A 26,320-nucleotide genomic window follows, 5' to 3' on the forward strand; every position below is an offset into this window, starting at 1 on the left:
TCTCTCTCTCTCTCTCTCTCTCTCTCTCTCTCTCTCTCTCTCTCTCTCTCTCTCTCTCTCTGTCTCTGTCTCACTTTCTTACACTCACTCTCATTCATTCATACTCTCTCTGTCACTCTCACACTTTCTCTCTGTCACTCTCTCTCCCTCACTCTCTCACTCTCCCTCACTTTTTGGTTTGGATATTTTGGTTGTTTGACACTCTTGTCTTCTAGTTGTTCAACGTACTGCGAGATCTTTAACTTAAGCCAGTCAGTCACAATTAATTAATAATGAGGTAATAGTAATTCATTTTACTCTGGACATGTATGTTTATTTCCTGCAAAAAATCTTAGACAGTTCCAAATCGGAAATTGACTTTTCATGAACGCTTACAGCTGTCCTACATATTTATTTTGTCTGCCTGTATGTTTTCAGGTGGGACAAAGGGATGAATCACTTACTCTTCAACATGTTACCAGGGGGACCTCCAGACTATAACACAGCGTTGGATGTGCCCAGAGACAGGTGGGTCCCACAAAGTGGAGGTTGTTCAGGGCTTGATGTTTTACTTTGGACAAAAAATATAAATGGTGTATTCAAAATTGTAATGTGTCTTGATGCTGTGATACAACTATGCTCTGTTACAGAACTTTAGTATCATTTTGTCAGTGAACACCTGTTATAGGCAAAAATGAGACTTTGAGAGTTTATAGTAGTGGATGTATGTAAAATGAGAGTTTATAGTAGAGGATGTATTTTCTGGCCTGTGACAAAAAGAACTTTCTCCCAAAATTGCCTGTGAGATTCTGAATTCTATCTATCTAAAAATCTATCATTTTTGTTTGAAATTGTTAAATATATAGTTCTGAAGGGAAACTCAACCATACTTTGAAATACCGTAAGCAGTTCTCAGTGTTTTCTCATTAGTGCTGCAGTAACAAAGCTCAAAGTTAGAGCTAGTTTGTGGGAACATTCCATTATGATTTAGTAACGGAGAAATATTTTCATTAAAATAGCCTACATTTGCTCCTGCCTACAGCTGGTGCAACCGGGCCTGGAACTCCAGATCATTAGACAGCATGTCTGGTTTAATTAGAATCTGTTCATTCAAATAACTGGTGTTCAATTTTAGATTCACAGCTAAATAAAAAAAATAATTAGTGTGAGTATAAACTGATCGGCATAACATTATGAGCACCTCCGTGTTTCTATGCTCATTCTCTATTTTATCAGCTCTACTTACTATATACATGCTCTTTGTAGTTCTACAGTTACAGACTGTAGTCTATCTGTTTCTCTGATACTTTGTTAGCCCCCTTTTACCCTGTTCTTCAGTGGTCAGGACCCCCATGGACCCTCACAGAGCAGGCACTATTTGGGTGGTGGATCATTTTAGTAAATTTAGTAAAATATTTATGTGCTACAACTTTGCTTAGTGCTATTTGCTACCCACCACCAGAGACCTGGCGGTGCAGTGCATAGCTTCTTGGCTGGGGTTTAGTAGCCTTTAACCAGCTGTAGTCTGCTTCCTTCTTAGGACTAAACAATTAAGAAACTCTGACCAAAATGCAAGACACTAGGTTTACAATGCCCTCATAGTCCAAATATCTCATAGTTCCTCCATATGAGCACATGCAGCATGTTGGAGAGGACAGAATTTGCATATTTAAAAACCCAGATTTATTATTATTATTATTATTATTATTATTTAAAAACATTTATGACCATTCAAAACACACAGACTCTTCAGGGGATATGGTATTTATACAAAGATGCTAACTTTACTTTCAGTCCATGAAAAAGGATATGATTAAGTTTATTAGTTTATGATTATTCACATAATTTTTTTTTTACCTAGCCAGCTGTGCAAAGGAGTTTGTTCCTCAGGCAGTCTCTTTCCTTTGATTTTGTAGTATTATGCATTCCATTTCCGGTGCTTTTGGATTTATATTTGGGGTGGAGGGAAAACAACTAAGTTTTGAATGCTTCAGGCCACTAGAGGGAAGCACAGACTTGCACTAGACCCAGAGTTTTTTCCAAGTAATTTTGGCCTGTTTGTTTTTGTCCATTCTTTACAACGTAAAGGGCAGTTGGCATTTTCAAAGTATGTGAAAATTGACAAAAATGGAGATACAAGTTTTTTTTTCCGACAGCAGCAATTTGCATGTCCTTCCTCTGTTCTATAAAGATATTGTGGGCAGGTCATCATATTCAAGATGATGGATTCACATGATGGTAATATCCTCTATAAGCTAAAATTTAGTTTTACGGTTTCTTTTATACACCGTTGCATTTCCTTCAGCAATTTAATTGCATGGTTTAGTTTAATTTGTGATCTGTGACAATATACAGTGGCTTCCATGCGTTACTTGGGAAGTGGCATATTCCAAACCAATATCAAAGGTGCAGCCATGAAAGGGGACAGTTCTCTTGCGCCTACAGGAGACATACATAATCTCCAGGAATTTACTTCTATATAGGCTTTGTTTCCCAGCCTCACCCTTGGCAGCCGTCTTGTTTTGGGTGGAAAAGGTGAGTTTTATGTACTAGAGAGCCCTGAAACGATGAACACTTATCTGGAGCTGTAGGGAATTTCCTGGGCTCATCCAGCTGTGCTCCATTTGGCATGCGGCCTCATCAGAACCAGCTGCTGTGTGTGCATGTGTGTGGGTAGATAAAAAGACAGCGTATGCTGCATCTCCATATTCTCAGCATTCTTTTCACTTACAGCTCAGTTTTGTAATCCTGTACCAGTTCATGTTCATGTTCATGTTAGTTTACGTTTTATTGGTTTAATTTAGTCTGAGTGAGAGTGGATAATAGCAGTAATGAAACCAAGGAGCGTTATAAGTACATGCTTGCATGTTTTTCTGCAAACACTAGGATGCTCTGTCAGATGTCAGCAGTAAAGAAAAAATAGTATGGTCTTAAGAACTTTGTTTCCCAGCAGTAAAAGTTTGATATGCTTTTTGTTGCCCAGAGCTTTACTAGCTGGGGGAGGTTTCTCCACATGGACCTATAGACAAGGCTATGATGTCAGCATCCCTGTGTACAGCCCATTGTCAGCAGAGGTTGACCTTCCTGAAAAACAACCAGGGTGAGTTTTTTGCCCAATGTGCCTTTTCTTCTCTTCGTTTGCTTGCTTTATCCATTGATCATTTATATCATAGCCAGGTCATCATTACTTCTTATGCTTGTTTTCAGGCCCCGTCGCTACTTTATCTTGTCCTCTCAGACAGCCATTCATCGAGAGTACCGCACAGAGCTGGAGAGACTAAAAGAAGAAAACGGAGAAGCCCTGCTCCTTCTAGATAAGTGCAGTAACCTCTCTCAGGGCATGGCCTCGGCCAGGAAACGCTGCTACAAGGGCCAGGTGTACGACTACCCCCAGATCCTACAGGTGAGGGTTTGAGCCTTAACCAGTAAATCAGTAAAGCAATGCTTTTTGTTTTTTTAGTGATGTTCTTTGTGATGTTCCCAGGTTACTATAATGAAAAATAGTAAAATGCCTTAATGGTTTAGCTTGTAGTTTACAGGAACTGTTGCAGTGGGCCAGGCATATTGCATCTGCATTTGAATAAATATCACAATCTTGAATATTTTTTTATATGCATATCACTGTTGTTGGAAAAAACCTTGTATCTCAAAAATAGTAAAAATAGGAAAGTAAGAAAAAACCTACTTTACTTTTAATGTAAGTCAGTGGAACCAGACTGGTCTCCACGTCATGTGGGCCGTTTCTTTTGGCTCATTCATCATAAAATTTACGCACAATGTAAAGGACAACAGGTTTTTTCAAATTATGTCAAAAACTGAAAAACAACAAAAATTGAGATACAATTTTCTTCTGACAGCAGCAATATGTTATCATAAAGCCTTGCCCTCAATCAGGTTTTTTTTTTTGTCTTCATTCTGCATTTTTATTTTAAGGTGATTTTGTCAGAGAGGATAAACTTTGATATGAAATTAGTGGTTTAGTGGTGATCTTTTCCAACCTCAGCACATGTATCACTTGGGATAAGCTGCAGTAATAGCTGTGGCTGTCCGCAGTGCATCTCCTGTCCAGCCCTGTCTAGACAGGAAGCATGCTTATCATGTGGACTGGGTGCAGAAGCACATCTGGGAGATGTTCCACAGGGGAAAGCGCCTGCAGGGGGAGGAGCAGAGGCCCAGCTTCTGCAAGAGCACCCTCCGCAGTGAGGACATAACCCAATTCTGATTTGCCTTCCACTCTCTTTTACTTGGCATGTCAAGATTAGCCCACATTGTCAGCACAGGTTACTCTCAAAGAATAGTGTTGCATTTCAATGCAATGTAGTAATGATTGTGGGCCCCCACTTTAAGTAGAACAGACATGTTTATTAATGATTAATTTAATGTGTCTCTCATGCTTGTGCCATAGGAGTCGTCTTTCTGTGTGGTGCTGCGTGGAGCTCGACTTGGGCAAGCCACTCTGAGTGATGTGCTGCAGGCAGGTTGTGTTCCCGTCATCATGGCAGATTCCTATATTCTGCCGTTCTCTGAGGTGCTGGATTGGAAAAGGTATATTTATCACACGTCTTGCAGGGATGGGTAATATGGAGCCAAATTTATTTTCCACTAAAAATAAATTAATAAAATAATAACTATAATAATTGACCATATTAAAACAACAGATTTTTCTCTTTCTTCTTCTCTTTCTAACGGGTTTTACATGCCTGTTCTTCCCTCCTCATCTTCCTCAAGATTTACACTGTATTTACTTTGTCCAGTAGAGTGCAGCCAAAGAGTAAAAAGAGAAGTTGCTCCAAAATATGCTGTGGCAACATGACTTGTAGTCTGCAAAATGGAAGATACCTTGAAGTCTTTCTAGTGGCATGCTGCAATTGGAAAGCAGCCAAAAACAGACCTACATCATACATGCTACCATAGAATGGAGATCAAATAGGTCCTGGACGTGTTATGTCTTTTTATGCTCATGCAAACATTTGAAAAGTTTGTGATCCAGACCTATTTACCCTGTTCTATCCCTGTTCAAGAGGTGTTTTCTGTCTCAAGAGGTGTGTGTAATATATATATATATATATATATATATATATATATATATATATATATATACACACACATACGTGTGTGTGTGTGTGTGTGTGTGTGTGTGTGTGTGTGTGTGTGTATATATATATATATATATATATATATATATATATATATAATTTTATTTATTTATTTATTCCAATACGTTATATGTATATTTATATTGTAAAGGTTACATTAGCCAGTTTTCATCAAAGTTAGCCAAAAGTAGCATTTGACAGATGACGCATAGTGTAATAAGCATTTCTAAACATTTATGTAGGGTTATGTCAGCTGTCAAGACATGCTTATGTAGGTGTCATGTAGCCTTGTGAACAGCACCCTACAGTAAAGTGTTACTGAATATTTTACCCTTCTTTTTTTCTAAATGTAAGATTAATTCACACTTTCCTGGAACTATAGGTTATCACACTCTCTGCCCCAGTGCTCTTTTGTGGAGTTTATAAGATTTAGCTGTTCATGTTTAAATTGTCTCAAAGTGGTGATTCTTTTTGAGCTTGTTACAGTGTCTACAGTGCGGTAAAACCTCTGTGTCACGAGACACAGACAACAACATACATTCACTTTTAAACACTTTATTCCAAAGCAAAGCTTGTAATTTAGTGAATATTGTATTTTATAGTAGTTTGTAATATTTATTTCATTTGTGCATTTATGTTTTTAGGGCATCCGTGGTAATTCCAGAAGAGAAGCTACCAGAGATGTACACAATTTTAAAAAGTATTCCTCACAGACAGGTGGAGGAGATGCAGAGACAGGTAAAAATGTGGTTGTATTGCATGAAAGTGTGTGTAGCATAGATAAGCAATCACATCAGAAAACATTTAAAAAAGTATCTTATAACTGGACACAGTGCAGTGGGTAAGGCGTGCGTTTTGCATGGAGGGGAAAAAGTAAACCACAACTAATCATCAGTGTAACAGTTCTTAACCAGTGCCAAATGCTGTTGAAACGTAAAGCACAGTGTAGCTGGCCTCACTGACAAAAGTGCAAGCTGTCATCTCAAGTTTAATACAGTGTGAAGGTAAGGGTAAAGAAGTCATGACCTCTAGTCTGCTGCAGTAACATTCCTCTCTGTGCTCCTTCAAAATGTGTCCGCCTCAATGGAGTGTTGGTTCCATTGTGAACATAATACACTTAGACAGATGGGCTGGTGCCAAAAACAATATGCCTTTAAGTATGTGCTTTTGATTTTCTGAAGATGTATTTTCTTCTACTGTACTTAATAATGATAAAAGGCAATTCTGACAATCTGTGATATACTTCTATCAAAGCAAGTGGTTAACCACGCAGTGTGTGTTTTGTGTATTTGTTTAACCTTAACTTTATGCCCGTTGCCAAAGGGAATGAATGTAAAACCAAATGTTCATGTTTATTCCATTCAGTTACATGGCCCAAAGAAGATATGCGACAACTATTTTTATTCAATACATGTCAGACAATAGTTCCCCCGACACTGTTAATGTAACTGAGCGGATCGCTCTTTTTGATGAAGAGGTTTTATGTTCTTTTAATGTGTGAGTACAGTGTTGAGGCCCAGCAGGACAGAGATATAACTTACTCAGGATTTATGATTATGAGTGTCACAGTATTGTGATACTGTGCATATACATTGGGCTTATTATGACCCCAATTCCAATGAAATTGGGACGTTGTGTAAAACATAGAAATAACAATAAAAACAGAATACGATGATTTGCAAATCCTTTTCAAACTGTATTCAATTGTATACACTAAAAAGACAAGATATTTAATGTTCAAACGGATGAACTTTATTGTTTTTTGCAAATATTCACTCATTTTGAATGTGATGCCTGCAACACGTTGCAAAGAAGTTGGGACAGGGTCAACAAAAGACTGGGAAAGTTGAGGAATGCTCAAAGAACACCTGTTTGGAACATTCTACAGGTGAACAGGTTAATTGGAAACAGGTGAGTGTCATGATTGGGTATAAAAGGAGCTTTCCTGAAAGGCTCAGTCGTTCACAAGCAAGGATGGGGCGAGGTTCACCACTTTGTGAACAACTGCGTGAGCAAATAGTCCAACAGTTTAAGAACGTTTTTCAACGTGCAATTGCAAGGAATTTAGGGATTTCATCATCTACAGTCCATAATATGATTAAAAGATTAAAAGAATCTGGAGAAATCTCTGCAAGTAAGCGGCAAGGCCGAAAACCAACATTGAATGCCTGTGACCGTCGAGCCCTCAGGCGGCACTGCATTAAAAACCGACATCATTCTGTAATGGATATAATCACATGGGCTCAGGAACACTTCAGAAAACCATTGTCAGTGAACACAGTTCCACCTACAAAGCTTCAACAATCAGTGTCCTCAGTTCCCAAACGCTTTATTGAGTGTTGTTAAAAGGAAAGATGATGTAACACAGTGGTAAACTTACCCCTGTCACAACTTCTTTGGAATATGTTGCAGGCATCAAATTCAAAATAAGTGAATACTTGGAAAAAGCAATAAAGTTTATCCGTTTGAACATTAAATATCTTGTCTTTGTAGTGTATTCAATTGAATATAGGTTGAAAAAGTTTTGCAAATCATCGTATTCTGTTTTTATTTATGTTTTACACAATGTCCCAACTTCATTGGAATTGGGGTTGTAGTTCCTTTTTTTCCTCCCCTTTCCCCCTTGTGTCAGTGAAAAAAAAACAAAGCAGTGCAAATATAATTGCTGACTTTATTGGTGCATAAACTCGCATCCTCATGCATGCCTCGGTCACGTAAATGTTTTTAGCACCACAAAGAAAATGTGGTGGTTTTAAGGAAGAATTCTACTGTTTTATTTTTCACCAACAGAGGGTGCAGTTGCCCATTTCTCCTCATCGTGCAACGTTCAATATCCAAGACTTCAGGCAAAGTCACTGTATTTGTCACAGTCCCTTGTTAAGAGGTTGCATGTTTCATAGAACTCCAGCACCCATGATCAACTCTGTAAACGTGCTCTTTTAAGATGTGTGGTCTTGTCCCCTTTTGTTAACTGTAATTTGTGGTGCCCTAAGTGATCTTCCACTTCTATAAGACAGTCGCACTGCAGTTTGTGATGTCGTAATTGTGGTGAAAAAGAAAGCAGCCTGCCTCTGTAAGCAGTAGCAATATGCATTTATAGCAGGAAAACCACCTTGTTTTTGCATTTGAGGAGGCAGCACTGATTTAGGCTAAACAATTTGTTAGCTAAGTGCTTAACAGCTGCTGAATGTTAACAGTGGTCCAGATTGGCTTCTCAGTCGTGTTCTACGAAATGTGCTGGAGAGAAACTTCCTAGAGCATTGTTTGGGTCAGCCCTTTAGAATGGATCCCATACATGCCTCGTTAGGGAGGGGTAGGAGTCAGAGTCAATCAAAGCACTGTGGCGCTGTGCTGCAGTAATCCAGTGTGCAGCCGTGTAATTGGCTGAATGGTGCTGGACACAGGCAGGGCAGGCAGGAATGACTTTCTCTCACAGTACTGATGTTCATGGGGTGTAGGCTTGCATGTTTTCTTCATGACATCAAAAGACTCAGAGCTGTGGTATTAAAAATGCCTCACCCATAAATAGGCTTTTCCAGAAAAATACTGTAGATATACAAATATTTATTTACTCTTTTTTTTAAAGAATATGTGCCCTGGCAGTCCTCTTAAACATTTTAATATTAATACTCTGGTTTAATTATTTGCAACAATAACTGTTACCTTAAGTACTAAAGATGTAGTCTTTGTAGTGGGATGTTAGCACCCTTTCAGGACAGTTGTGAGAGAGATTTGAGAGTTTTATGTGCCTGTGACTGTGACAGAAGCGCAGTCGGTTCTCTTCCTTCTCATGAAAGACTCTCTCTCTCTTCCCTCATAAAAATTCTTGCTGGCGTTTGAATGGGGCAGGTTCGAAACTTAGTGGGTGCGGTTTTCTCTCCCTCCTCCCGGTCGGAAAGGAAACTTTCATCACAGGCTGATTTATGGGCGGCTCCACTCCCCCTGGGATCAGAACGTTTTTTTTTTAATCCTCTTTCCTTCTCCATAAAAAGAAAAGCTGTTGTTGTATTTCTAAAGCGTTTAAGGGCCAGCCCCGTGGGTGCCGTGAAGGGGAGAGGAGAGAGCGCTCCCCTAATGTGCCACTCGGAGATCTCTGTAGACCATATGACAACAAACATGCCAGTCAATAAAACGATCTGCTCCACGACAAAAGGAACCTGTGGGCAGACAACACCATTGACCTCAGCCTCACACCACAGGACCCCCTCTTGATCTAGGGTTTGGTGAAGGGTTATTACTTTCACCACCAGCTTTGTCCTTTTTTAATCTTTTTATTTCTCAGTGAATTAAACTCTTTCCATTACATGAAAGGAACTGTACACTGCATTTTAGCCATGTCAATCATTGGAGATCTTCAATTGCAAAGCCCTTCCATATGCTGGACATTGAGGCTTAGGCTTGACCTCAAGCTGATGTTAGAGTGCAGGGTCACGTAGTGGAGTTGGGTCATTGTGTTATGGAACCTCCTAGCAGGAGATAACACTGTTTTATGGGTAATCAACTCCTTCCTGCACAGTGGGGCTTTGAATTTGTTAATGGATTAACAGGATTCAGCTGCTCTTGTAGCAATTTCAGTAAGTTGACAATGCTCTCAAGAGTTCATGCAAGTACTGCTTTAAATTAGGTGTTATGTATGAGTTATGTATGTATGATGCTAGGTTTATGGTCTTTTAAACCATTTTGGGTATAAAATTGGAATATGCCAGTGAAAAAATAGCATATTGTTACCAGAAAGAGAAAATGCAGTCTGTTGCCTGCAGCTAGCATAAGAGACCAGACCTGATGATTTAGGCCCAATCACTTTTCTTCTTTTTACCCCTACCCCTTGTTTGAGTGCCACCCTAACCCCTTGGACTGAGTTACAAGTGTAGTGATTGAATTCTTGCAGTATAAAATGGGACCCTCAAAAAACAAACAAACAAACAACAACAAAACAAAAAAACAACAAACTACACACACACACACAAAAAATAAAAATCACATTGCTTCATTAATGGCTACTAGTGCTGCTCTGTAGGCAACCCTGCCAGCCTACAGTGACAGCAGAGGAGGGTCAAGTTCAGATCCTCACTGCTGGGCTTTAGTTACATATAGGGCATCATATGCCTTCAAAGAGGGGGGGGGCAATTATTTATCATCACCAAACCCTAATTCTTAAGTGATATGAGGCTGAAGTCAGATATTCACCAGATTTAAAAATTTTTAAATTATTATTTTTTTTTAGAATTTTCCTGTTCCACCTTAAATGGTGAAGCAGTTACATTTTTGACGCTTCAGGCATCAGAACTGCTGGACTTTAAGGTGGAACGGGAAAGTTGGCTAGCACCCATTTGTGGGTTTTTTTTCTAGTCACTCGTGCACCCATCTTTGCCGTTTTTTTTTTTTTTTGCCCCCCCCCCCCCCCCCCCCCCCATAACACTCCATTTGGAGGGTCATGTAGCCCTAACACTTTGCTCCACCCTACAGAAAGGACTTTGGAGTTGCATTGTAAAAATGTCGTCATATAGCTTTGCTGAGATGTTGCCATTTTGTTAACACGGAATGCGGTATTACCTGTTTATAGGGGCATTTTTGTGATTCTGTGCTGCAGTCACTTTGCACTACTTTTACAAGACACAATTTATTGCGTTACAGTGTATATACCTTTTTTGAAAATCTGAGCAATTAAACTAATGCTAAGATGAGTTTACCATACATTACTATGTTTAAACAAGTAAATAAAATAATCCAAAGTAGCCAGTTTAACTGTTTTGATGAAAGGCAGGTACTTTGACTACAGTAAAAATGCCCTGAAAACTGAAAAAAAGATAATACACACATGCCTCTTTTTTCATGCTCTACCTGCATTATCTGGAACATTGCTCAAGAAATGAGTGCTGTGTTGGCGCTGCACTGTGCTGTCTGTTTACCGCTTCTAATATCTGTTTTAATTATTCATTGTATTGTTTCCAGAGTGTTTTGCATGTTTGCGCTTTGTACTATATTGTTTTGTTCCATGTTGCACTGTGTTCCTGGAGGAACTGTATTTCACTCTAAAAACAACACTAACATTGCAGATATCATAAGGGCTGTTTTTGTTTCCCACTTTTAAATGTCAGCAACATGGAAGTATTTTAATCTCATTATCATTGGAACATGCAGCTTGTCTCAACATTTTAAATAAACTCCAAAAAATTAGTTTCATTCACGTCTTACATCACGTCTGAGCAGCAGTTGCCTTGTATCTTGAATCATTCATCAAAAAGATTTGCTATTTCTTGTGGAGTCCCTCAGGGGTCAGTCTTGGGGCCTTTGCTTTTCTCTTGGTACATGCTACCTCTAGGTGATGTCATTAGGAAGCGTAGTATAAATTTTCGTAGTCATTCTGACGACACCCAGATATTAAATTTCTCTTGCTTCTGAAGATCAAGACTCTAGACATACTTAACCAGCTGTGTGTCAGATGGTGGATGTTGGATGTTGTGAAATTTTCTACAGTTAAATAAAAAAAAAAAAGCGAGATCTTTGCTCCGCTTTAAAAGAGCTGTACTGGCTGCATTATTATTAGTTTTATCTGGAAATATCAAAACGGCTACATTTGTGATAGTGTACAACTTTCATGGCCAGAGTTAAAGAGTTGAATTGTTACCCTTGGGGTTGACAAGCAGTAATATAGCTTGACCTTTGCACTTGACCTCTTGCCCTAGTCACACTGTAGATTGAAGACTGATGGGCTGAAGTGCTTGTAACAATCCAGAGTAGTCCCTGCAGTCATATTATCAGACTTTAATGGGCTGCATTGCCTTTGAAAATGTGTTGTGGGTCATAAAGACACAAGGACCATTCCACTGCTTTGGTCTTCTCTCTAATTATTTTTTATTTATTTATTTTTTTGACAAATCTTGTATCAATATATAGACCCTATCTCTGTGTTCTGTGTTGTTGTTCACATGATGCCAATGCTGAAATGCTGTGCTCTCTGTTGATCTGCAGGCTCGCTGGTTCTGGGAAGCCTACTTCCGCTCCATGAAGGCCATTGGTTTGACCACGTTGCAGATCATTAATGATCGCATTTACCCCTATGCAGCCCGTACATATGAAGAGTGGAACAATCCTCCAGTTGTGGTGAGTAGGCCCATAACTGAGGTCCTGTCTTAAATTCTAAATATTATTCCTTTTGTACATACTTTCCACATAGATTCTCTTTTGTGTGTAAGTATCATTTACGTAAAAGATACTTATATTTTTATTAAGCGTTTAGGGAGGAACTTCAGGTCTAATTCAGCAGGGAAACAAACACCAGACTACACCGATCAGGCATAACATTAGGACACCTCCTTGTTTCTATGCTCATTGTCCATTTTATCAGCTCCACTTACTATATAGGTGCACTTTGTACACCTGTTACAGACTGTAGTCCATTAGCCCCCTTTTAGCCTGTTCTACAGTGGTCAGGGTAGGTGCTATTTGGGTGGTGGGTCATTCTCTGCACTGCAGTAACACTGATGTGGTGTTAGTGTGTGTTGAGCTGGTATGCGTGGATCAGACACAGCAGTGCTGCTGGAGTTTTTAAACACTGTGTCCACTCACTGTCCACTCTATTAGACACTCCTACCTTCTCGGTCCACCTTGTAGATCAGAGACGATAGCTCATCTGCTGCTGCACGGTTTGTGTTGTTCATCCTGTAGTCCTTCATCAGTGGTCACAGAACGCTGCCCACAGGAAGCTGTTGGCTGGATATTTTTGGTTGGTGGACTATTCCCAGTCCATGAGTGACACTGAGGTGTTTTAAAAACTCCAGCATCACATTCAGTGTCATTCAAGAGGCTGGATTTTAACTCAGTAATCAGGTTTCCCAGTGCATGTGTACTCTGATTTCTCAGTCTGCGCAAGTGCGAAAACAAACTGCAGTTCCGGAAATAAACAGCAGCAACCCAGAAACCACTTAGATACTTGACAAAATGAAGGATTTTAGATGATGAATGTTCATATTTTCAGGTAAAGTGACTTTAAAAGTGTTTTAAAGCAAAAAAGCCAAGATATTAGCACAAGAAAAAACAAAAAAGCACAAGTTTTACTTCTTCTGTGAAATTATTGGCTGGTTACAAAGCAGATATTCAATTACTGTCCAACTATAATGTAGACTTAGAAGTTCCACATAATCTGATTACAACAGAGGCAGATAAAGATTACACCTAGTAAATGTCTCTGATTAACTCTGAAAGTTAATTTTGGTAGACATACGTAATTATGGGGCTGACTTAATTGCCAATTAACTGTTTCTCAGCATCTGTGCATCAGATCAGTTGAATCTTGGCATGCAGAATCTACTGCACAGAGTATAACTGAATCTGTAAGGACAGTCTGATGCATGACTGATGGCCATACATTTCAAATCAGCATTCAGCAGGCTTTTGACAGTCTTTACATTGACCAATCATCATGAAGCTTGATGTCTTTATGTATCCACATTCTAACAACCATTGAAGTTTCAACAGATTTGGCCACTGGAATCAATCAATTAATTATTACATGTTATTAAGATATATAGATTTTGAGACAAAATCATAATTCTGAATAAAATGTAGAACAGTGCTTGGACCCTTTACAAAAAAAAAAGACACAGGCTTGGTAATAAAGTGAGAGACAAAGACTAGGTAAGACAAACCGTTGGACAGTGTATCTGCTCTAACACTGTGTTATTCTTAATGCCGTCACAGTAGTTGTGCCAGTACAGAGATACAGACAGCCTGGTAGAGAAGTTGCTGCAATGGGAGCATTAATCATCTGTGGCATCACATTCTGTCTGAGCATCTGAGCTCAGCACCACATGGCGAGTTTGTGTGCCAATCACCCTTTCGTTTCAGGAGTCAGGCAAACCTAATTATGTACCATTGATGTGTGACTGAATTTGGCACTTAGAATTTCTTTTATCCTTCGCTATGAAAACTTGGAAAGGCATTGACAGTGCTGTTAATCAGTATTTAATATAAAATCATAATCTCTTAAGTTGTGGATAGAACTGTTTGCTTTAAAAAATCAGAAATGGTCTAATAAAATAAATCAGTCAAATCTGCAATGAGAGAGGTTTGCAGCTCATTAGCAGTTGCACTTGGCATTGCCCTACTCTCACATTGTTTCTCGGCCCTTTGCTATCAGTCAGCATTATAGAGAGACCCAGACTCATGAGAGGTTAATTGTGCTGTGTTTCTGTCCTTTGACCATTCCAGCATTAGAGGGGAGATGAAATACTTTCTCAACATACTCAGTGGAAACACGTTGAGCAGAACTGGAACAGAGCACTAAATAAATCAAGAACTTTTTTCTGCCATTCTATATCCACCAGGACATAATTGAAAGCACATTTCTTGAAGTCTGCTGGTGCTTTTGGAGACGTCAAGACAGGCTGCTTTTTGTGTTACAGTTAAGGAACTCGAACATGAGCACTATAAGCCAGATGTGTTGTTTGTGTCCTTTTACATCTCTTTGATATTTAGAAACTGTTTTATCAGGTAATTTAGAGTGCATTATGTTTAGATAGATAGAAGACTCGTCTAGGCTGGTCACTTCTGTTTTTCGCCTTCCCCCCTTCAAAAGAGTCTTATTTTTTGGGTCAACTGTGTTGCTGAAATCACCCCTTTATCCACTGCTTGACTTTAATTGCTCAAAATGAGTAGTCAAGAGTATTGATATTTTACACTGCGATGAACATATCATATATCGTTTGCCTTTCCTATTCATGTAAATAACACATTCATATATATATATATATATATATATATATATATATATATATATATATAATAATAATTATTATTATTATTATTATTATTATTATTATTATTATTATATATTTATTTATTTATTTTTCTTTTTCTTTTATTATTTTCTTTATTTTACTACTGTCTGGCTCAAAGTCAAACTTTTCTGGAAGCTGTTGTCTACTACTCCAGTTAGAGTGCTGCTCTTATTTCAGACTAGTCACTCTTACTTGAGCATTCACTTCCCGTCAGCATCAATGATAGTTTGGAGGTAAGGTTTTTTTTTTGTATATAGGACTTCTGCGATTGAGCAGGCATCCACGTTTTCATCTGGGTTCCATTTTCGCCTAATCCCAAAGCTATACTAGCATGATCCCAGCTGCTGGACTCTGCAAGCCCCCTCGGCTCACATGAAACGGCCTGCAATCCCTCACCGTCACTCAAGCTGCCCGTACCTCCACTTTTCACAGTTTGACAGAAGTGTACCCAGTAACAAGGGTTTCAAGGGCAGTTATATCAACCCATACTTTCGTTTTTGGAGATGATAATGACCAGCTTGTCTTTTGGTATGGTCTCTATTCAAAACAGAGTGGTGCTTGTTTATTTTATATGACCTTAACTCTGATTAGTATTGATCTACTTTTCTAGGAAGGAGCTAGAAGTTGCCTACCCATTTATTTCTGTGGCATGTTCCAAATAGCAGGTGAATTCAGACTGAATGCCACAGGCAAATTCCCCGACAGTGTGTTAGATTGAAAAATTAGGCTTTTTCTTCTCGTTTGCCTTGACAAATTGCAGTGGCTCAGCACACATACTGGAGCCTGCCCAATTAGGCCAAAGCTTTTTTCAGTCCCAGACTGACTTTTAATGCACCACACCCCTGTGTTTTTCTTTATTCACTTCACCACTTATATGTCACAGTGGTACTTTAATTATTTCCCCTCTTGCTTGTGTGTCAGTGTCAGACACTTCAAAGAAATTTCCATTGGTTAGTATAATTTCCTTTTATTGCTGGGATGGTTGACTGATGTTGAGCGAAGGATGGCTATGACTATGGTGACAGAGCGTGGCGGACACAGCTAGGGAGCTGGGTAACCACTGGACTCTGTTTGCCAGCACCTGCACAAGGAGAGCTTAGTTATCCTTAAAATTTGAGTGATTTTGCTAATCAAGCATGTTCTTTTATTTGTATGTTACTGTTGTTATGAGGGACATTTTATTAAAGGTTCAACTTAATGCCTTGCTTGAACAGATGTCAGCATCACATGCAGCCACAGAGCACAGAAAATTCTTAATGTTTTTGTTTTTTATGTCAGGCATATCCTTTTGGAAAAAAAATCACTCATTAAGTTCATTAAGCTCAGTTTCATTCGCGTCAAAAGTCCCCAATGCATACTTGGAACCAGTTGATTTTTTTGAGTATAATAATGATGGATAGGTAAAGGGAGGAGCTTCTGCGGTGGTAGCGGGACCAAAAATGGTGTATAAATGGGAGTTTGTCCCAAATTTGTAAAATATTCTGTAAAAAAAACACACACACGTTATACTTACTGACGTTTTCATTTGTTAGCGTTTCCGTGAGAAATTTGTTTGTGAACATAAGTTAATTTGTTAGCTAGCCTTCAGAGTCTAGCTTTCTGTGATGAGTTGTCATAGCAACGGTTCATCACTTCCTGTTAGTAAGAATGGTGTAGTATGTCAATATTTTGTGTACTAACCTGTCAAGCTCATACTATTAAGATTAGTACGTAGTATATACTGTATACTGTCACTGTGTTGTACACAATTGGGATGCAGCCATTACCGATACATCAAACAACAATTTAACCACTCTGAGATGGTAAAGGCACATGACTTTTCATACTGTATCAAGCCTGTGGTCACTGACTTCTTAGCGCTAGGCTCTGTGCCTTCGTGTGCTTTGAGGAGAACACTCAGCTCTGAACTCTCAGTAGATCATATACCAAATTTGCCTTCCTTCCATAAGTAAAAGTGGCTCTTTCATTGGTGCCTTGAGCCTTGGATGGCACATAGCATGTTTGATGCTTGAACCTGAATCCCAGGAATAGTTTTTGATACGCTAAGAAGTTTTTTTTGTTTGTTTGTTTTTTTTTTTTTTTTACTGGAGTGCACAGACTTTAACCAACTCATGTGCAGGGTTTTGTTAAGGCTCTGTGGCCTCTGTTAAACCTTCATAGTGGCCTTCATAAATGACTAAATGACACACTGAAAAATTGGGTGTGCATTAAAGACCTTCTGCTCTCAAAAAGTATTTTAGACGGTTAATTTGCCTCATTCACCTCACATAGATTGGTATTTGTGTCAAACCTGCCACCACTGTATAGAGTACGTTTTCCAGTGGAAGTACAGGCTTTATCCATATGTCCAGTAAAAAAAGCAGGTTTGTAGGGCTGTGTAGCTGCTTTGTGTGTAGGTCCTGAATAAGCTTGAACCCATCCCAGTCCGGTATACTAAAATATGAGAGGCTTATTACCTGGCAACACAAACCTTGTGACTACAGACATGTCTGTGCTGACATGGTTAACTTGTTTGAGATGTTTGGACTGTGTAGTTATGTTAGCTAAAATTAGTGGGATTTGCTAGTAGCAGTACTTTAGCATGCTACAGCTTCACACACCACAGTACAAGTTTGATTCCGGCTCACTGTAGCTCGATTATTGCAAGTTTAGAGGATAAAGACTCTAATTTAAGGAAGGACTGAGTTAGCTAAACTACTCTTGTTCCACTGTACTGTCCTTCTTAGCCCTAGAAGCTAGCATTGGTTTGGTGAGCAGACTAAAATGACTTTATACCACAACACAGGCTCTATTCTGACTCACTGAAGCTTCATTGACGTGGCATTAGGGAATAAAGACTCCAAACCGATAGAGCAAACCTGTGTTTTTGTGTATGGAGCCATTACTCCTAAATTTCCTTGGGGATCAATAAAGTGTCTGTCTGTCTGTCTGTCTGTCTGTCTGTCTGTCTGTCTGTCTGTCTGTCTGTCTGTCTGTCTGTCTGTCTGTCTGTCTGTCTGTCTGTCTGTCTGTCTGTCTATGGTATCTATCTATGGTATCTATCTATGGTATCTATCTATCTATGGTATCTATCTATCTATGGTATCTATCTATCTATCTATCTATCTATCTATCTATCTATCTATCTATCTATCTACTCTTGCTCTTATGCATTGTCCTCATTAGCAGCAGAGGCTAGCATTGGTTTTGTTAAACAGCTTAAACACACCACAACACACGTTCGGTTCCAGTTTACTGATACCCTTAAAGAGGAGTACCGTAAAGAGGAAATACCGTAATTACCTGATACCATGAAGAGGAAATGTAAGGGCTTTACAATAAGGCAGAATCTAAGCTGATCTGTGATATGTTTAGCCAAACACGTTTTAAAGAAGGAGACAGATCACTTGTTGGAAAATGAATGGGAAATCTTTTAACACTCAGCATGTCATTTAATTACAGAGAAAATCCTGACCTTTGTTGCTTATTCCGCATGCCGGGAAAAACCCCCCCTCTGTTTGACGTGATTTCTGGAGGTCTGCGCAAGAGCAGTAGCCAGAACAACCCAAAAAACACGGTTTAGTTCGTTATTGAGTTAGATGCAACAAACGGTCAGATTTTACTAGTTATTTAAAATATGTTTTTGAAAATGAAATTTGATCTTCAGTTTTGCGTTTTTTAGTTCCCCCGTTCAAAGAGATAAGACCCTGGTCTTTTATCACTGGAAGTAACTGTACAGCTACTTTGCCAGGATGGCTGTCAACCAAACAGGCTTTTTGTATAAGGTATGTTACTAGGTGTCCAGACTAGTGCTAGCATGATCAGCTCCACTGTGCTCTCTTTAGCCCTGGCCAGTTGTTCAGTTTATAGTCAAGCGTTTATTGTGTAATGAATTGAAACTCTCAGTAGTTTATTTTCTGATTATTATTACAGTAGACGCTCATGTTTGTGTGCCCCTCTGCATCTCATCTGTTTGGTCTGTTCAGGCATAGAGGGCTATATTCCCCATTCATCAAAGGTAAAAGCACAGCATGCAGGGTAAATGGGGGAACCAGCAATGTGTGGAAAGCAAGAGATGTTTAAATTTTCCATATTTACAAACCTTAGCATTCTTATGAATGATGAGCTTTAGAGTTGCATATTTATAACAAACATAGCATGATGAAATAAATATATATTTAAGTATTTTATTCAACATAGATATTTTTTAATGCTTTTGATAATAATAAGATTCATTTCATTGTTAAAAAATCGCACATTGCAGCTATACATTGTACAAGATATTTGATGTCCTTCCCAGTAGGTACTGTAGCACCATAGTCTTTATGTTTAAGGGTAATCAGATACATTTTTTGTTCTTCTTTCGACAGAGATAGTATTGTGGATATATGTTACTGTTATTAAAATACATATTGCTGTTGACTGAACAAAACCTTGTATCTTTAAAATGGTCACTTTACAGGAGAAGGAAAAAGCATACTTTTAATACAAGTCAATGGAACCAGAATTTATTTCCAAGTAATTTTTGGTCATTTCTTTTGATCCATTCATCATGAACTGTACACACAATGTAACAGGCAATGTAATGGCAACAGGTATTTTTGAATTATGTCAAAAACTGAAAAATGACAAAAATGGAGATACAATGTTTTCTTCCAAAAACAGCGATGAGTATTATACATTCCATGACTCTAAATTTCCTGTTGAGTAGAAAGCTGCACTCATGGGTCTGGGAATTATTCTGGCAAAGAAAATTGTTTGTGATACTGCCCATCAAACCTCATTAAAACACTTTAAATATTTTGGATCAGTTACTCTATTAAAGCTGAATATGTATTTGCTTTTGACTTGCCTTTTTCTTGGTGAGTCTTGGTTCTGCTTAAATTGTGTTTTGAGATCAAAATGACCACCCTTTTCAATGATGATGGTGGTGTTTTAAGTTAGAGGTGATATGGACCCAAATAACCGACTATTGTGTATGGTGAGCTAGTCAAGGATCACTGTGTGCACAGACTCGGCTTATTCCTCGGGCCAGTAAAGAACAGCAATCTCCATGACCGCATCAGAGGGCCTCTAAGCACTCTCAGTATTTACTTTACAGCGTCACTTGATCTCCACTCCAGTCCGTGCATCTTTGGGAGTTTACAGGCTGTTTTAAAGCAGGCCAGGAAGACGAGCCAAGCCCCACACTGGCAGGAGACAACCACTGACGCCGACAGCGTCCCAGCACCCCCTGCTTCACCCAGGCCTTGCCAGGGTTCATCTGCACTCCTGCTGTACTGAGTTCACTAAAGTGCAATCATAAAATTCCACTGCAGAATAGGCCTTAAAGACGGAAGTTCTTAACAAACAGATGCAAAGACATTGTAAAGCGATCTGTTGTTCCCGTCACATATCCGTACTCGAGCGATGCCTTTAGAACAAGCTTCTAGAACAGTGTTTTCAGTTTCTGCGTTCCTTCCTATCCCTGGGGGGCAAAAGAACGAGATGCTTAAAAGTCTTAGATGTCTTGGTCAAGGTTTGTTGGATGACAGATGTTAACATTTCAGTTCACAAAGAACATCGCTGTTCTAATCAAATTCAGATATATATGAAAGTTAACAGGAAAATAATGGACTAAAGCTGTGTAGTGACAAAGAGCTTGAAGCAAGGAAGTATTTTATTCAGCCAGTATAAACACCGCTCCTAATATCTGCCCACATATTGTATCGGTTTCACCATACAGACCTTTTCTTAAAACTGAGCCAGATTGCACCTAGACTGGCTGAGGAAAGCGTGAAAACTCCCTTTTAATCCATCCCCTTCTAAAACTTAACAGTGAGAGTGTGATAGTAAGGAACGTAGTGCCTCTACACACAAAGCATTACAAGGATTAGATTTTGTTAGACCTGTGAATGTTTTAAAGACTTTTCCATGGCAGAGATTCAGCTTTATGGGCAGCTTTTGGTCCGGTGTGCTCTGTTTGTCCTGATAACTGAGAGGAAATTCTTGACTTCTTGCAGTCTGAGCAAGCTGTTGCTGACTGGGAATAATGGTGCTTGAATATGGCCCAAGTTAAGGGAGAGGGTTTAGGCAAATGGGCTGGCACACTAAAAGGTCACGGCACACTCCTCCAGCTGTTTGTTCCATCTTTTTTAATCTCTGTTGTGGGCGCTTGACATTCCTGTCCGTTTTAAGTCTGCTAGTCGGCGCTGCCAGTTTATAGTTTTCTAAGTAATCTTTAAATTTAATAGATCATGCTTGTTCTCATTTAAAGCAATCATCTGGCACGCACTACACATTACCTCACTCTGTATTAAACCATTAAGTAAACTAAAGTCATGGATAATGTTTGCATTAATTCTAGGGGAATGAATAGTAAACTGTTTACATCAAATTCTCTTATTTCCTACTAATTAATATAAATACATTGTTTTCTGTGTTTTCTCAACAGAAATGGTCGAGTGTGAGTAACCCACTTTTCCTTCCACTGATCCCTCCCCGATCACCGGGCTTCACTGCTGTGGTTCTGACTTATGACCGTGTGGAGAGTCTCTTCAGGGTCATCACTGAGATCTCCAAAGTTCCCAGTCTGGCCAAGCTATTAGTTGTGTGGAACAACCAGAACAAGAGCCCACCTGAAGGTCTGAACTATTCAAACAGTTTGAATACATTCAAATGGAATTAATAATTTCACACATTTATTCATCCCCTCATAAATAAATACTTAACCTACCAATTCTCATGTTCCTATAAATTCATCAAAGATAGCACAATCTCATTTGTGTAATTTTGGATCCACCTATAAGTTTTGTTTATATTAGCGTCGTTGTTGTTGTTGTTGTTGTTGTTGTTGTTCTTCTTCTTCTTCTTCTTCTTCTTCTTCTTCTTCTTCTTCTTCTTCTTCTTCTTCTTCTTCTTCTTCTTCTTCTTCTTCTTCTTCTTCTTCTTCTTCTTCTTCTTCTTCTTCTTCTTCTTCTTCTTCTTCTTCTTCTTCTTCTTCTTCTTGTGGTATAGTTATTAGCTATAAACCAAGTTTAAGATCCTATTACCATACATAAAGAAACAGAATTCTCATAAGTAAAGAGCTGTTGAAAAGAGAACACTTCATTTGTTTAGTTTACAGTGACATTAAGTGCGTGAAAAATGAATAACCTGCAATATTTCTTAGGACTTTTAAGAAAATGTTAAGAAAGAAAAAAAAAAAACGAGTTTAAAAAAAAAAAAAAATCTCATATAGATATAGAGACATGGGACATCTGTGTAAGACCTGATAGACCATTGAAACTGTCACCATCTTTGAGTGGTAAGAGAAAATCAAGCTCCACTGTACTGTGGTCAAAGTATAAAATAACCTGTAGGTTTTGGTCCTCACTACTAGTTAGTTCTACCAAATAATAGACTTAACATCTTACGATTAGGAGGTATTCATTGTTTGTTTAATGGAGAAATATTGGTGTCTCCACCAAAGCGCTCATCGTACTTCTTCCGAAACAAAGGCTTTGTCACGCAATGTTTTTGTCCACAGAGTTTGCCTTGATGCCATGTGCACGACGCAGTGAACAAAGCCTCCACTTGCTGCCTGCAGTTTTCTCCACAATCATGTCATATTGTTTGCTGAAGCCAGTCGAACATTGTCTCCGCAGGAAGTCTGCTGAGCCCTGTAGAGCAAGTGATAGAAACTCATCCTCATCTGGTCAGCACCAGAGAAACAGTAACACAAGAAGACCAGTGTCAGAGTAACATTGGCTGTGTTTTCAAAGATTTTTGCCAGCCTGATTGAACACATTCCAATTATAGATTAAGACTGAGGTATTTATATGCACACTCTATTCAGCAGTCTTCATTTACATGCTCACTACAAGTAATCTGATCCAAAATGGCACGCATACGTGGAGAACCACTTAGAGTAAACATTAACATGACAGCGGAAATCACGTGAGTCCAGTCAGAGTTTATGAGTTTTCTGTTGGCGCGCTTGTATTTTCAATCACTTTAAAATGATGTCAGACTCAGAACAATGTATTACACGTCCTTATTAAAGAAGGCCGAGAGGAAGACGTCGTGTTTTTGAGACACATAAGCTGGATGTCCGTCTCACCGTCGTCTTTTAAAGATCAGAGCATAAACTTTGTCTCCTCTGCAGACCAGTTTCTGCTACGCCTTGTTGACCATTATAAACTTTCACTATGACTCGACGCGCATGCAGAATGGACTTAAACTTTCCGATTGAAAACGTAATCAGATACAGGCGTTTACATGACTATTATTCTTCTGTGTAACGGATTATTTACACGATTACCCACCTCGTTCAATCGGATAGCAATTGTTTTCTGAATACCCTCATTCGGACTAGTCTATTCTGAATGAAGCGTATACATGGACGTAGTCTATTCTTACTGAGCTATTAGTCAGATTATTAACAGATTATTAGGCTGCATGTAAAAGTGACTATTGAAAGATAGATATTACTGTTAGCAATGAAAAGGTCTGGAAAAATATACCTGCAGATTCTTTCAAGAACTTAATCACTGTTTTGGTTGGAAATTAAACAAATCAGTGGCATTCTCTGACTTTTGTACATTGCTGTATATTAGTGTATATTAAACTACATATTAAAGTAGACTGCTTCAATTATAAATCATATTGTGTTCCACCAGCAGTCTGAGAAAGCATGGCATGCTTATAGGCCAGACCAAATACAGAAAACTGTACTGTTGTCTTTTGGTTTAGCTTTTCTGAGCTATGAATATCACATCCTCAAGACAAGACAAGTTTAAATAAGTTTTACTTCATTTTGATATACAGCCTGTTTTCCCGAGACATGCACTCTTAATTTTATTGTCAAACCAAAAGGATTATTCCCCTAACAGCCTCCCTCCCCTACAGCCGGGACACATTTATGGCCTATTAGAGATGTGTCAAAGTAAGCTGATATTAGTAGTTATTTATTGAGGCTCTCTCTCTCTAATGATACCACTTAACAAGATGATTAGGTATGTGCCTGTTTGTGGAGCCTTTACACTGACAGCTTGGAGTAAGGGAGGAAGAAAAGGAACAAGAAATTAAATATATCCTCTGCATAGATTTTAGTAATGTAATTACACTGGGATATACTTTGAAGTGGCCTAATTGGGCACTGCTGCCTTTGATTAGAAGCGTCAGTGGAGCCAGGCTAGAGCTTTGTGTCCCATTAGAACTAATAAGGGCTGTTCGCGGTCAACACGAGGCTCAGGCCAAGATGAAAATGGATTTCCTCCTTCTCGTTGCCATCGCTGATTGTTTGTTGGTTTGTTTGTTTGTTTTGAGCAGTTTAGGTTGGCCTATTTATCTTTTTTTAGTAGTGCTGGCAATCATTGCTTGTAGAATAAATTTATTTTTATGTTTCTGGAGACCTGTAGTTTTAATATACTCAGTGTTGTACAGACCTTGGTTGTCACTGGGGGCTTTATTAGTCAAAGTATATTTTCACTTAATGATTCTTTTTTGGCAGTTGCTTAATATGAGTACAATGTATGAAGGTGATTATAGGTGTTAAGAGCATTTTTGGTGTGTCATTTGTTTTCAGGAGGCAGGATTCTTACTGATTTTATAGCTCTATAAATAGACAGTAATGATGTGTGAATAAAGTACTATACAGTGGTCTTTCTTTTTTGTTTTAGTCTAATTGCAATATGTTTTTTTTTAAGTGTTTGCCTTTCTCCTTTCTCCATTAACTGTTGCGAACACTCTTCTGCACTGGACATGTAGGCTTTATTATAGCCATTGCTGGTTCCTTGCATAAGATTAGCTTGCTTTTTTGTGTCTGGGCCTTCATAAAGTTTGAAATGCTGGGTGTTTTTTTTTTTTTTTTTTTTTTTTCCCCCTTTCTTTTTTTTAACCTTTGTCATCCTCAGGGTGTCCTGAGGGGAGGGTACGTGGGTACAGTCTTACTTGAGGTTGAGGTAGTTCTACCACTTGGGAGATTTCCCTCTGATTCCTTAAGCTAGGACCAGGAAATAAAGGACAGAGAAGTACTGTATGCTTGCACAGCGCACACCCACTCCTCCCAAGTGGAGCTAGTCACTCTCTGTCTTAATTAGGTGACACAGTATGTGCCATGCATCTTTTCCATGCTGTGGATGGTTCCCAAGCTGTTACACAACTGAAAATAGTAATAGTGTTGTCTTTCCTGCCCTTCAGGGAATGTCAGTGTGGTCAGAATCAAACGTGCTCCTAGGCAGTGATGTGTTTAGGCTTGGCCTAATACCACCCATACTCTTTTCCACAGACCTTGCCACTGTCTCTTTCCTTCATGCATAAAAGAAACTTAGTGTATCAAAGTCACACTATCATTTTTTTCTAACTCTAGTTTATCTCGGTCTCTCTCTGTCTCTCTCTTCGAATACAGAGTCTCTTTGGCCGAAGATCGCTGTACCCCTCAGAGTGGTGCGCACCAAGGAAAACAAGCTCAGCAATCGCTTCTTTCCTTTTGATGAGATCGAGACAGAGGCAGTATTAGCCATAGACGATGACATAATCATGTTGACTTCAGATGAACTGCAGTTTGGCTATGAGGTAGGAGAGTCTCAAACACAATCACTGTATCTGGCCTTTAAGTAGAGTTGAACACAGACATCTTGATAAGAGTATTGCATTAGTAATCACTACAGTGCAGCAGCCCCTAATATTTGAGGAAAGTTAATCATGTTTCAAGCAATGATTTCAGTGAATCAAATAAGAGACCCTTGGGATTGGACCTCTTGCCTTCTTTGTTCACACATGATGCAACCAGTCATATTTGCTTGGTACAGCTTCACACCACAATTTAGCAAAATCTCAGCAACCATGTTCTAACTTTCTCCAAGTTTTACAGGTGGACCTTTGTGGGAGCTGACTGCATCCAGAGATCAAGTGTCTAAATCTACAGCTGTGCTACTTTTATACCAATTTACTACTTGGAAGGCTTACCAGAGGAAAGCTTTCCAGCAGGAGAGTGGTCTAAAGCAAGGTCCAAACAAGCTGGAGCACACCTGACTCTACTTGTTTAAACAGTTGGTCAAAGGCTACATTTACACAGCAGGTGAAAGTGGCCCAAATTTGATCTTTTTCTCTGTATGTGACACAGGTGTGTGCAATGCGGCAATGCGACTCCATCTGAACAACCAGATCGGAATTCATATGGCTTTTTCATCACTCCAACATTCATCATATTTTCGTGCTGCTGATGCTCATTAACATTTAGGCTGATGTTTCTGTACCACGAAATTAGAAGAGACTCCTTGCAATGTCTTCATGTTTGCAGAGGTTTCGAATGAAACAGCCAAACATGGCTGGAGGAGACTGAGGCTGCAGCATCAGAGAACAGTTTAAAGAATCCTAGGACACAAACCAAAGAAGTGACCGTGGCAGGATAATGTGCCCCTTTTATGGTGAACTCGAGCACATTGTGGGTGATGAGCCCAGCTGTCAATCATTGAAACTTCATAATCGCTCCTGTGATGCTGCTGAAGACTAAACTGAAAGCTC

General features: G+C 39.0%; 1 protein-coding gene across 1 annotated transcript in view; it reads left to right on the top strand.

The window, feature by feature from the left end:
• ext2 (exostosin glycosyltransferase 2) overlaps positions 1–26,320 on the top strand; it is a 43,368-nt gene that overhangs the window by 7,165 nt on the left and 9,883 nt on the right. Inside the window, exons 4-11 of the mRNA XM_017700677.2 lie at positions 418–507; positions 2,963–3,079; positions 3,187–3,382; positions 4,385–4,524; positions 5,720–5,813; positions 12,048–12,179; positions 21,267–21,456; positions 25,203–25,369. Coding sequence (XP_017556166.1) covers positions 418–507; positions 2,963–3,079; positions 3,187–3,382; positions 4,385–4,524; positions 5,720–5,813; positions 12,048–12,179; positions 21,267–21,456; positions 25,203–25,369 — 1,126 coding nt within the window. The remainder of the gene's footprint in view (positions 1–417; positions 508–2,962; positions 3,080–3,186; positions 3,383–4,384; positions 4,525–5,719; positions 5,814–12,047; positions 12,180–21,266; positions 21,457–25,202; positions 25,370–26,320) is intronic.

This window comes from Pygocentrus nattereri, chromosome 15, assembly GCF_015220715.1.
Source record: "Pygocentrus nattereri isolate fPygNat1 chromosome 15, fPygNat1.pri, whole genome shotgun sequence".
In the NCBI taxonomy this organism is placed as follows: Eukaryota; Metazoa; Chordata; class Actinopteri; order Characiformes; family Serrasalmidae; genus Pygocentrus; species Pygocentrus nattereri.